This window comes from Bicyclus anynana, chromosome 13 (genome assembly GCF_947172395.1).
Source record: "Bicyclus anynana chromosome 13, ilBicAnyn1.1, whole genome shotgun sequence".
Lineage (NCBI taxonomy): Eukaryota > Metazoa > Arthropoda > Insecta > Lepidoptera > Nymphalidae > Bicyclus > Bicyclus anynana.
The window spans coordinates 14,416,065-14,429,492 of record NC_069095.1 but is presented as its reverse complement, the minus strand read 5'-3'; the positions used below and the strand labels follow the sequence as shown (position 1 = coordinate 14,429,492).

General features: G+C 37.6%; 1 protein-coding gene across 1 annotated transcript; it reads right to left on the bottom strand.

Annotated features, from left to right (window-relative positions):
* Positions 1–2,709: 2,709 nt before the first annotated feature.
* Positions 2,710–11,061, bottom strand: LOC112044116 (organic cation transporter protein-like). The gene is made up of 4 exons (XM_052885173.1): positions 10,844–11,061; positions 8,442–8,667; positions 7,851–8,124; positions 2,710–4,231 (listed from the first exon to the last, which is right to left on the bottom strand). The coding sequence occupies exons 1-4, from the start codon at positions 11,059–11,061 to the stop codon at positions 3,579–3,581; spliced, it is 1,371 nt and encodes a 456-aa protein (XP_052741133.1). The 3' UTR covers positions 2,710–3,578.
* Between the last annotated feature and the right edge of the window lie 2,367 nt (positions 11,062–13,428).

The following is a 13,428-nucleotide window of genomic DNA, read 5'->3' as shown; positions in this document are numbered from 1 at the left end:
ACTTGAAAACGTGAAACAATTAAAATGTAACCGAGTATTTATACTTTTCATGCAAAGTTGTAGGTATCCATCACAGAAAATTGCCGGTGACTCATGCGTAACTCTATAACTTATCCGTCTGTCATCTGTAATGTGTTGCTAAGCAACGCTATTGTTCTAATTTACGGCCTCGAAGTCGACCAGTCGTCTGAGAGACTACGGCTGTACGAGTAGTCCTGGCTTCCTTTTTTAGGTCAGGTTGTAAAGTATTGGGTTATTCTTTCTTCCTAGCTCTGCGTTGAGTCAATGGTGTAACGTGACCTAAGTAAGAGTTAAAGTTCATTCGCACGAGAGCTTTTTTAACGGACGTTAGAAAAGCGTTCAAATACAACAAATGCCTTCCCAAAGATACGAGTATGTTCACACGATAGCGTTTTTAAAACACGACGCTTTTTTTAAGCAGTGTTGCATTTTAAATTTTGGGCGTGGGAAATAGACCTTCATCTAACTTCATACTATATTTTATCGCTTTTTTAACGGCACCACCAACTCCCCAAGTCCTGGTTGACTGTTTGTTGTTCAAAATTTTCTCTGGCAGTACACCTACCAATTTTTACAAAAGTTACTTGAAAAATGAAGGTCTTGCTGTACTTTCAACCCCAATTACACCCCCTTTCTAATGTTATTTTGCGATACAAAGTGTCCTCTAAAACCATTTAGGTACGTACCTACTATGGACTCAAATCGTGCTAAGTTTTTCAATTCATTCAGTAGGTAGTTTTAGCAATATGCATGGTCAATAAAAATATAGACAGACAGACAAAAAAAATATTTTTGGCATCGATATCGGTTATGAAATGCCCTCCAACATTTTTTTAAATAACTTCAATGTACAGAATTGATCTGTTAGAGTTTTATTATAAGTATAGACTTTGCTTTGGATGAATCCAAAATGACTATCTACCATTATGGTAACAACTTGAAAAAAAAACTACATATAATTGTTTATCTTAAAGCCACAGCCACCTATGGCTGATGGTCATTGGCTGAGTGTATTCACTCGAGAGTCGCACGGACCTATTGGGTATATTTTGGTAGATTAGATGATTTTGTAGTTCTGTACAATTTCAACTTTCAATGGTGGAGAAAAGAACTGCAGACTAAACACAATTTTTATAAATGCGTATACAATACCTTCCTATTACCCTTAGTTTACACGTAAATCGTCAGATTTTCGAAATGCACACAGACCTTACGCAGCATATGTGCTTTAAGTTCAGTGACCTTACCCTTATCTGAGGTATTGGGACGTGTGAAGTGTTTTTTATGGTTGCGTACCCACTATTATCGAGGGTTCATACTTGGTGGAAGAAGTCAACAGCATGAAAGGTTTCTTGGACTTGTCTGACGCGTTCGATTAAATCCACAAAATCCTCTCGTCGGCTCCCAGCTTTCACTTTAGCAAGAGAGCTTTGGTTTTTGGAGCTTTGGTAAGACTACAAGAGAACGAGATTGGACAAATAATGCAGTATTAAGTATTATAATAGTTTACTTTACACTGCTATAATTAGATTTTTTATTTGTTGATGTAGTCATTTAATGAAGTTATCTACAACTGTGTCTTTAAACTGTTGAAAGGCTGTAGCGCCTCGTGACTTTGTGTAATAAAGGATTGTATTTTTGTAGCTTACTGTTGTACCTACTGTAAAGATTAAATGATTTTTTAGCTATTATTACAAATTATAGAAAAATATTTATGATTGGATTTTATTAAGAAGTTTCTATGTCAAAATCAAAGTCAAAACATATTTAATTTAAATCAATAAATTATTTTTAACTTTACTGTGAAGTAATAGTAATTATTATAGTTGTTCCTTAAAATGAAAGCTAAGTCTGAAAGAAACCCACAACAAACACAACATAGATTTATATTTTTATTATTACCCTTTCCCACATTAAAAAGCCCAAAACTGGAAAGTTGGTGGTACTACACTCACGCTAGGTAGGTACCTCGGAGAGTACGTTTGATAATTAAAAAAAATAGCAAGTTTTTAATTTCGTCGGATGATTTCCTTTCCTTTCCTTCCTTACGCAAACTTACCTCCACTTTACAATGATTTGTGTTTGGAGCGGGTACGAAAATAGACAATACTTACACACTACACATACACTTATAGAAACATCATAAAATCTATATATTATATAAAAATGAATCCATATTATCCCTTTATGAATCCATATATCCCGGCTAGACCGATTTCACTATGTTTTTTTCACGTGTTTGTTATTGGCAGGAGGTTCTTATGACAGAAAAAATTAAAAAAAATCAATGGGGTAGGGTAGGGATATAGGTAGGGTAGGGTAGGGGTAGTATAAAAGTTTACATAGAGTTTCAAATAACAATAATTAAAACAATTTATTATTTTTATACATACAGCTTTGATTTTTGATGGATATCTCAATTCAGATTCAAAACTGAATTCAACAAAGAATTCATACAGTTTTGCTTAAAAAATTAATGCAAAACTTTTTGTATTTAACCCGTCTATTTATTTATTGAAAAATGCTCTATCTTGGAGAAATTTCATGTATAACATAGTAAATATGTATACGTAACATTAAGTCAAGTGCCAAACTGAAGACATCTTTTTTCACAGTCGATTAAAACATCAAGTTTATGTATCAACACAGTCCCAGTCTACAGTCACTACTGACTCTATTGTTTATCAGGTCGCACTGCAGACTCAGGTCTCTTGACGCCGATCATCGCGGCCTCCTCCATGGTGTCGGGGAGCTTGGTCCCCAGGGTCTCCGGGGCTAGGAACAGCAGAGCACCGGACAGCAGGGCGAACCCGCAGAACAGCAACGAGGGAAAATTGACAAAAAGGGCTACACCCTGAAATTAAATGAAACATCCATATGTAAATAAAAAAGGATTAATAACGTTTTAGAAAACTAAAGAACAATAAAACCTGTTTTATTGAATGGAGAAATATTTTTTTAATTGTTAAACATTATATTAGTTAAAAAGTGTTAGTCTTATGACTTCTTACAGCAATAACATTCTGTATATATTTGTGTGTGTTTTATTGTTAAAAAGGTGTAGGATGGGTACTCGATGATAATTGTTAATGATAATAAAAAACATACATTCTAAATTTTTGTATTGATTAAAATAATTTCGAGATATTCGTCTATCATAAGGTATTTTTTTCATTCTAAATTACGTGCTACTTTATTTGAAGATGCTACTATTAAAACACCCAAATATACTTACCTTTGTTATCTTTTGTTCAAACGATCATAAGGGATTAATACTCACAAATGCCGGTGTTAACGGAGCAGTCATGGCGCCTATACGACCAGTCATTGCAGAAAACGAGAACAAGCTATGTCTGTACTTGGTGGGATAGATCTCGGACGTGTAGATGTACAGCGACATCATCACGATGGCGATGGTGAGCTTGCCAATGAGGTACATCACCAATGACAGGCCATACATATCTAGAACGTGGTAAAGAAAACTCAAATATCTTTAAACAAGCAATTGACATATATTGTGTATCTCGGAAGTGACATGATTATTTTGAGGAATTTTTTTAGAACTCACTGGTAGGCAGGAAAATATAGCCCAGTTGACAAGCAGCGCAAATCCAATAAGCAGCAATGAGAACAGGCCGCCTCCCAATCCTGCTCATCAATAGTACAGCTACCCAATACCCCGGTATGTCCACTGAAGCAACAGCCATATAATTCAGGTAACGGTTACCAGACATGTTGACTGCGTTTACTGACATGCCGTAATATACCAGAGCGCTGGTGAACCACCAGACCGGTGACATGCAACACCGTCTGAGAATGGCTCTGTTGCGAAACACCAGTACAATCAACCATGGCTCTTTTGATTTCATTTTTTTCTCATCCTCTATCCTAATTTTTTCAGCTTCTGCATTTTCCTTTAGTGCCTGGAGTGACTCGTCTGATAGCTGACGTCCATTGATTCGAGCAACGTTTTTAAGAAAGTCTTCCGCGTCCTTGTACCGTCCTTTGCTCAGATACCATCGCACGGAGTCCGACATTATCCAGAAGTAACAAATGGTTGTAAACTGTGGTACATACAGAGCCAGGGTCAGTGCTCTCCAGTTCGGGACCGCCCACGCTATCAGTGACATGATGATTTGGCCAATTGAAAAAAAGGTATTCATAGTAGCCCCGGCAGCAACTCTATATTTCGGACCCACTAGTTCCATCACTGTAAAAAAGTGCAATAAGCCAATAAATATCTATACTAATCTATACTAATATTATAAAGAGGTAAAGTTTGTAAATTTGTCACATTTTTTAAATGGGGTAATCTTCGGAACTACTGGTCCGATTTCAAAAATTCTTTCACCAATAGAATGCTACATTATCGGGGAGTGCTATAGGCTATATTTATATTAGTATGATATATATTCGCCGAGTTAACACAGTTTTTGTCATACAGGTCGGACCGAAAATCCTCTTAAGCAGACTTATTCGCATGCGCTGCCTTAACCATTGTGTAAAATTGAAATTAATGTATGGAGGCTTTATGTATCTTTAAAAGTTCTACAAAAAAGTCCGCGACACCATATATCTATCTTCTATATATTAGCAGATATAGTACCTTTTGTGTTTTAAAAATTATAAATTTTATATACTCAGGTTTGCGTCATTATTTATGCTACTTAACTTAAATCCTTATCAAAATAAATTAATTAAAAATCACAAGAATATTATGGAGATAAGATTTGCCCTTTATAGTATGTTAATTAGTTAAATAGTTTCGGAGATAATACAAAATTTCTAAAAGACGCAGAAATTCCGATACATGATGCCCCGCGCTTTCAATTACGTAGTTCCCGTTCCTGTGTGAATATGGGAATCAAACATAGCCTATGACACTCGCAAATAACGTAGCTTTCTATTGGTAAAACAATTTTCCAAATCGGTCCAGTAGATCCAAAGATTATAATTTTAGCATAAAAGTCTCTATTTTCCTTTGTCATCGCACCACGCTCATAGGGCTGGACCGATTTTGCTAAGGGTAGGGTAGGGTAGGGTACAGGTAGGGTAAGGGTTGTGTAAGGGTAGGGTAGGGGTAAAGGTAGGGTAGGGGTAGGGTGGGGTAGGGCAGGGTAGGGGAGTGTATGCCTAGGTTAGGGGTAGGGTAGGTGTAGGGCCTACCCCTATCCTAAGGGTAGGGAAAGGGAAGATTACGGGTAGGGTAGGGTACGGGTCGGGTAGGGGTAGGATACAGTTAGGGTACGGGTAGGGTAGAAGTAGGGTAGAGGTAGGAGATCGATACTGAAGCCTATTTTCTATTTTTTTGTCTGTCTGTTTGCCTTTTTTTTGACCGAACTACAGAATGAATTGAAATGATACTTAAGACGATTTGAGACCATAATACGTAGAAGGATAATAGGATACTTTTTGTCGCGAAAACAAAATCAGAAATGGGTAGAAAGTTTGTACGGAAAGTCCTTAATTTTTCTAGGTACATTTGTAAATGTAAAATGATAAGTGGACTATTTATTAGGTATAAGTTATAAAACTTGCAAAATACAATGTGAAATAGGGGTTGAAAGTTGACATCGATTTTTACGCGGACGAAGTCGCGGGCGTCCGCTAGTATTATATAAACAAAATTATTGTTTTATATCCTTTGTTTTTAAGTACATTTAAGAAAAATATTATAAAAAAAGAGATTATTATATTATATTATGATATGAAGAATAAAACTGAGGGATTCTTATATTTTTTGACTTTTGTATTATATTTATACGGGGAATAGTTTTATACTAATTTAACTGTTATTGCTCACTTAAAATATGAGCACAGGAGAAGGCGCCAGCTCCGATCGCCGACTCAACTACTTCGGAGACGACGAAGCCCCAGTAGGTGTCGGCCCAGTAGCGCAGCGTGCCGACCCAGGCCGTGTTGACGGCGTTGAGGCTGAGGGCGAAGCGCCGGCCCCAGCGGTCCGACGTGAAGCCCACGATGGGGAGCGCCAGGAACGTGCCGAAGGTGCGCGCCGTGCCGATGAAGGCTCGACGCCATTCATCACACGCTAAGCCGTACTGACACAAAATATAAATTAATGATAAATGATAAATATTTTACATAGACTACAAGCCCTTGAAAAAACTTACCTATGAAATGAACCAACGTGAATAACGCCTAGAAGGCTGTTACTATATCAGAAAATACCTCTGAGCATTATGCCGTCACTTCTGAGCGGTAAGTGTATACGTACAATTTTTTAGGTACAAATAATGAATTACGACTATTTATTAATGTACGGTTTATAGATGATTAAAAATAAATGTCGAAAAACCTAGTGCCGTACTAAAGTAGTGGTACAGGAATTCAGTACAAATTTTTAATTCGTCGACAGTTGCAGACGCAATATAGGTAATTTATTTCTGTACGGCATCTGTGTAATTCCTTTTGTACACTTATAAAGATACTTTACCCGTAAACGCCGTACATATTTCCAGCGCTGAAGTCGAAAGATAAGGGTGTGAACCTTATCTCTGATCGCCTATGTTGATAATATTGAACAATTTAAAATTAAATGATCTTGAGAGTACTTTACAAATAGATAACATTTTCCAGCATGCCGTACATTTTTTGTGGAACACATAGGTTTATGGGGTCAATTACTTCCCTTCGAAAAGAGTGACTTTCCGGTGACTATTATCTGTAGACAATTTTCATTAAAAGATAAATGCCGTACAATTTCGACAGTACAAAAGCTTTAATGCTATTGAACAGTTTTCACTCGCTAGGTATATTATACGTAATGTGTCATGTGTGTTATATGCCCTATGACATAATAGGATGTCATTAAATTAGACAAAAACACTTATTTTACAAAAAAAAATAGTTTCAGGTCTAAATGGGTTAATAAATAACCGTAATACATTTTTTATACCTGAAAAGTTCCATTCACTCGGGTACTCACCTGTACCGATCCTTCGGAATCCTTTTTGGACACATAGCGTGGATAAAGCCAAATGCCATTTAAAACATAAATATCATCATCTCCATTGATACCCAAAGCTGAACTGTAGCTACTTTCAAAACTGGTCCTTAAAATCCAAAATTAAAAATCAATACTCTTAAATTTAATATGTGAGCCGTGATAGCCCAGTGGATATGACCTCTGCCTCCGATTTCGGAGGGTGTGGGTTCGAATCCGGTCCGGGGCATGCACCTCCAACTTTACAGTTGTGTGCATTTTAAGAAAAAATTATATCACGTGTCTCAATCGGTGACGGAAAACATCGTGAGGAAACCTGCATACCAGAGAATTTTTTAATTTTCTGCGTGTGTGAAGTCTGCCAATCCGCATTGGGCCAGCGTGGTGGACTAATGGCCTAACCCCTCTCATTCTGAGAGGAGACTCGAGCTCAGCAGTGAGCCGAATATGGGTTGATAACGACGACGACTCTTAAATATAAGTTTTGATATTTTGAAATGGGTAGAAAGTTTGTACGGAAAGTCCTTAATTTTTCTAGGTACATTTGTAAATGTAAAATGATAAGTGGACTATTTATTAGGTATAAGTTATAAAACTTGCAAAATACAATGTGAAATAGGGGTTGAAAGTTGACATCGATTTTTACGCGGACGAAGTCGCGGGCGTCCGCTAGTATTATATAAACAAAATTATTGTTTTATATCCTTTGTTTTTAAGTACATTTAAGAAAAATATTATAAAAAAAGAGATTATTATATTATATTATGATATGAAGAATAAAACTGAGGGATTCTTATATTTTTTGACTTTTGTATTATATTTATACGGGGAATAGTTTTATACTAATTTAACTGTTATTGCTCACTTAAAATATGAGCACAGGAGAAGGCGCCAGCTCCGATCGCCGACTCAACTACTTCGGAGACGACGAAGCCCCAGTAGGTGTCGGCCCAGTAGCGCAGCGTGCCGACCCAGGCCGTGTTGACGGCGTTGAGGCTGAGGGCGAAGCGCCGGCCCCAGCGGTCCGACGTGAAGCCCACGATGGGGAGCGCCAGGAACGTGCCGAAGGTGCGCGCCGTGCCGATGAAGGCTCGACGCCATTCATCACACGCTAAGCCGTACTGACACAAAATATAAATTAATGATAAATGATAAATATTTTACATAGACTACAAGCCCTTGAAAATTTGGGCCAGCGTGGTGGACTAATGGCCTAACCCCTCTCATTCTGAGAGGAGACTCGAGCTCAGCAGTGAGCCGTGTATATGGGTTGATAACGACGACGACTCTTAAATATAAGTTTTGATATTTTGTATCTATTTTTCTTGAGCCTATTAATGTTTGAAGTCTTTTTTGAAAACACATTCATAGAAAATACAAACCCCAAATATTATAACCTAAAAAAATGTTTTTTTACTAAACGTTTCAAAGTTTAGAATATTTTAAATGTACATACATCATAGACAACTGTATGTGTATTTTCGTACACATATTGGGCGCAGGCGATCTTCTTCTGCCGGTTGAACCACTCTGCAGGACACTCGTCACTCCTCGATGTGCTGTTGGCAGAGTCGAAGCGCAGGCAGTTGTCGAACGAGCTGCCACTGCCTGGGACAGCATTTAATATCCACGGTGGGGAGTATTCTGTTGCGACTGTACCCTCGCACTCAGGGATGAGGCACCTGCGACATAATCAATAGTGCTATTTTCCAATACTAGCGTTACAAATGTCCTACTTCAGTACTCGTTTGTGTGGAACTAGGTTTTGGTATCAATGTTATCCACTTGGACTACAAAATAAGACTACTGAATCTAGAAAGTCCCTCGTAAACCGCCATGATCATTATTGATCCATACAGGCTTAGAAAAGATCAGCGCCTGATGGACAACTCATCAAATAGGTCAGGCTATTATTTTATTAAAAATAAAATGACTTCTTGAAATCCGATGTAAACCCATATTTCACTTCCTCCTGTTAATATTTTTGCATGTTTTATATATAATAAATAGTCCACTCGTCATTTTACAAAAAGAAAACTTGAAACGTGAACAAATTACAAAAAAAAAACTTCAACCACTTTTTATCCCTTTAGGTACCCCTAGGACTTTTAAAAAATCTTGAATAACATTATTTTTAATATTATTCTAAAGTATTGTTTAGCAGTTACCAAGGAATTAACAGTAACAGTTTTATTTTAAGTATAGATTATCATTGTCTACCCCTACCCCTACCCAAGCCACCCCTTCCCAGCCCTACCCCTACCCTACACCTACTCAACTCGTACCCTAAACCCACCCTACCCCTATCTAACACGTACTCTACCACTACCCTACTCTTACCCTACCCTACCCTCTTCCCTACCCCAACTCAACCCCTACTCAAGCTACCCTTTCCCTACCCTGCCCTACCCTACCACTATTCTAGCCCTACCTTACATCTACTCTACCCGTACTCTACCACTACAATACCCTTACCCTCCTCTTAGCCTACCCCTACCCCTATACTGCCCCTACCCCTAACCTACCCCTACCTATAATATTTTCCTAGACCACAGGGTGAAGATAAAGGAAAAATTTTATTATCACGTATTTACAGGTAAAGTGCCTGACTTGTCTGCCTGATTCATAAGCCAAAGACAAAACCACAACTGTGGTAGAACGAATAATCGTCCGTGGTCTGAAGAAAGGCATGTTTCCCTATGTATCATCAAATCTATTAATTTAGTGATTCATGCCCATTTGATTTGTCCGTATTTTTGAGTTATCAAGCGTAAAATACAACCAAACATTTCTAGACACGGCAGAAGTCATCTCATTGATCTCAAGATGAGCTTGAGAAGCACGTCAAGGATAAAAATATGTGTCGAAATTAAAAAAAAATCTTGTGGACGCCTGCGGCTTTGTCCGCGTGGTATTCAGTTTTTCACCGGGAACCAACCGGGATTTTTCCAGGATGGAAATAAAACCTATTTCTATCTAAGTAGTGGCGTTAAAGAGTAACATACATCCATACAAACTTTCACGTTAATAATATTAGTAGTTCCAAGAGAATGGTAATCAAAACTACAAAATGAATCTTGACAAGCTTTTGCTGTTAGTTAGTTGGAACTCAGCAACATCAGTAGTTAATAGTCACTTCAACCTCTGACGTATAACACAGCCGAGTTATGAGTACGTGTCTGTCTGTGTATCTGTGTGCCTGTCTATGGCAGCTAGTCAACGTAGCTTCTACACGAAGAAAGCAAATTATATTGCAGGTTATTTTATTTGAAAGTTGATATAATCGAGATGTTTCTTAGCAATGATAAAGATCCGACAAACCGATCCAACGATATCAAAAGTACGTTTCTACAATTAAATTCATAACTGTAATCTACAATTAAACACTATCGGTGTTATATAAATTTCGGGGAGTGCGCTCAGGAACTGTTCGATCTTGTGCCACCTTCGCCGTTTTACCACAGGACTGCTAGGCATCGCAGAGATCTGCACCGCTACATCCTCGAAATTCCTCTGACGCGTACTAAGCGGTTTAGTTCCTCTTTCCTTATACGCACTACAAAGATGTGGAATGCTATCCCAGCTTCAGTTTTCCCCACCACCTACAATATGGGTATCATCAAGTCAAGAATATCATCCAGGCAAGCGCGTTCCACCATATTCTGCACCATCGCTTACCATCAGGCGTGATTGCAGCTAAGCGCTTGCTTATAAAGACGAAAAAAAAAATGTAATGATATTTCTAAAATTTAAAATTTTAACTACCTAGCTTATTTGTAATTTGCAAAAAATCATTAGCCATCAGTTCATTGTTCATTATGCACTTCTCGAGTTAAAGCCTGGTGCTGTGATACTTACCTCGTCTTAATCCTCGCGGTGGTGATGATGTACTCCGTGGCGCCCCACGCTCCGAACACGACGACAACCAGCGTCAACATCAGCGTCCTGATCTGGTATCTGCCAAACTGACCGATTTCTTCAACGAGAATGTTGTCCAAATTTACTTTTCTCTTCGGCATTTCTCCAATTTTTTCACTAACATTTACACTATCTAATAAATTCTTCTGCGCTGCCATGATCTACTAGTTTGACGGGAAATTTAAAAAAGTGAAATATTTATAACCAACGCTGAATTTCGCGATAACGTAACATTATCTTAATAAATGTCATTCAGAGATAATTTTTTGATGCACTCTAAATAGAGATTAAAATACTTTTCGTGTATCTCGTGTTGTTACGTGAAATCTCTCTGAATATTGAAAAATCTACAAGTACAAACAGACGTGTGAACTTACAGCCTGTCATATCTAAAAGCTGCAAAGTATAATATATATATATATAAGGTATAAGTAAATATGAGACAACTATGGAGTTTGCACCGTTGCGGTTTTAGGAGCTAGCATATTTCCAAAGTCCTCAATCCAATGATGTTCATTGGCTGATAGTCACGTAACGTAAAAGCGATATATTACGAACGAACGAACGAAACAATATTGTTTTACTTCTAAAATGTTTATAAAAAAAAACCAGACAAGTGCGAGTTGAACTCGCGAGGGTTCCAAACGATGTTAATCTATCATGTTTTTGAAAAGTGACCTTAATCTGTACCTATACAAACAAAGAGTACTTGTTGAGCTTACTGTGCCGTGGGATACTAACATTTCGAAGGACCACAGTATAAAAGCAAATAAATAAACTAACTAAAAATGGCTAGTCTGCATACCGTAGAAGTATGTGCCAGAGAATTACCAGCAAATCTCTCTGTAACTTGCTTAAAGACCGTGGCCTCTCTAGAACTGCAGCTAGTTCTATATTAGCACGAGTATCCAAAGCTGCTCTAATAGGATCTTACCAAATTTGTCCAGGCAGGGAGAACAACACGAGCGGAGGAGGGGAGTGTTGATCGATTGTCAAGGAATTCTTTAACCCTACATCCAGTAGTCACAAGTCCAGGATTCTGCTCGGTGTCCTTTCTCTACCACGCGATGGACCCGGCACCTGTACGGTGAATCCATGGAATGCGAAAATATTCGTCTCATATTTTAACAAAACTTAACATTAGTTTTAATGAATAGGTTTTATAATAATACTAGCGTAATGAAAAGTAGCCAATGTGGTAATCTAGAGTAAAATCTATTTCCAGCCAAATCGCTTCAGTAGTAGTGGCGTTAAAGAGTAACAAACATACAGCCATACAAACATTCGCGTTTATTAGTAGAATTCAAGTTGGTAGGAAAAATATTGAATGATTTACCATCGAAAGGAACCAATACCAAAGGAACATCAGAAAGTAACACTGGTGGCACATTCCGATGACATGTTCCACCAACCGCCTCAAATACCATGCACTTGCTTTTCGCGACATTATATTTTAAGCCATGACGACAAGCATACTCTTCACACGTCAGCATGAGCGCCCTTAGTACACAAATCGACGCACTCCGCAGCACCATGTCGTCTGCTTATCTCATGTCGTTTGTATTAACGTTGTTAATACAAATTCCATCAACATGACAGCCGACATGTAGACTGTTGAGCGTGACGATCAACGTTTTGTAAATCCACTGCTCCACGGAGGCCGTCTTTACAAGCCTTTTTTAGTTTATGTGTAACATGATGTAAGAATTTTTGTTTTTCGTGTTTTCCATCTTGCCCCCAAAACTGACCCTCATATTCAAAAATTTCAGAGTTCTGAAGTTTTCCAGAAATCTACAAGTTAACTTCTGTATTTTTTTCAAATTTGAGCTATATTAGTTTCGGAGAAAAGGGGCATGGTTAATCGTTGTCTATTTGTATAAATAACTTGAAGGCCTATTTTTTTTCAATTCCAATTCTTATCAAGACCTTTCATTTGATGTATCGCACGATAAACTTTGCAAAAGTTTTTTTTCAACTTTCCATCTTACCCAACTTACAATTAAATTTTGGGATTCAACAAAAAACAAGAGAAGCTATTAAAAAAACTTGTTATTACAATAAATAATTTTATTTTTCTTATACCTTTATATACTTACATACTAGTTATTAAATGCGACGCGCCTTGCTGAGCTCATTAACAAATTGATTATGCCACTTTGCATGACGTGTCCGGTAAAGTTTTGATTTTAGTTGAATCTCATTCAACAAGTCATTTCTTTTTCTGAACCAATAAACGGACAGACAGGTAGAATTCTTAAACTTAAACATGATTTTTTCCATTCAATTCCAAACAAAAAATTACCAATCTTGTTTTGTTTTAGAAACAAATAACATAAAACTACGAGTCTAGAACTTCATTTTTCAAAGTCGGTTAAAATTAATTAATAATAGGATTACAAATTTATTCTAAAGTTACTCAAGTCGCACTTAAGATTCAGGTCTCTTGATGCCGATCACTACAGCCTCCTCCATGGTGTCGGGGAGCTTGGTGCCCAGGGTCTCCGGGGCTAGAAACACCAAAGCAC

What these genes read in the sequence shown, in the direction of transcription:
- LOC112044116 (XM_052885173.1), bottom strand. Translation starts at nt 11,061, where the DNA reads ATGGCAGCGCAGAAGAATTTATTAGATAGTGTAAATGTTAGTGAAAAA. An exon ending in CACATACAGTTGTCTATGAT is followed by an intron (nt 8,125 to 8,441) that starts GTATGTACATTT and finishes CATTTATCATTA; the next exon opens with ATTTATATTTTGTGTCAGTA. An exon ending in CTCCTGTGCTCATATTTTAA is followed by an intron (nt 4,232 to 7,850) that starts GTGAGCAATAAC and finishes ACTTTTTTACAG; the next exon opens with TGATGGAACTAGTGGGTCCG.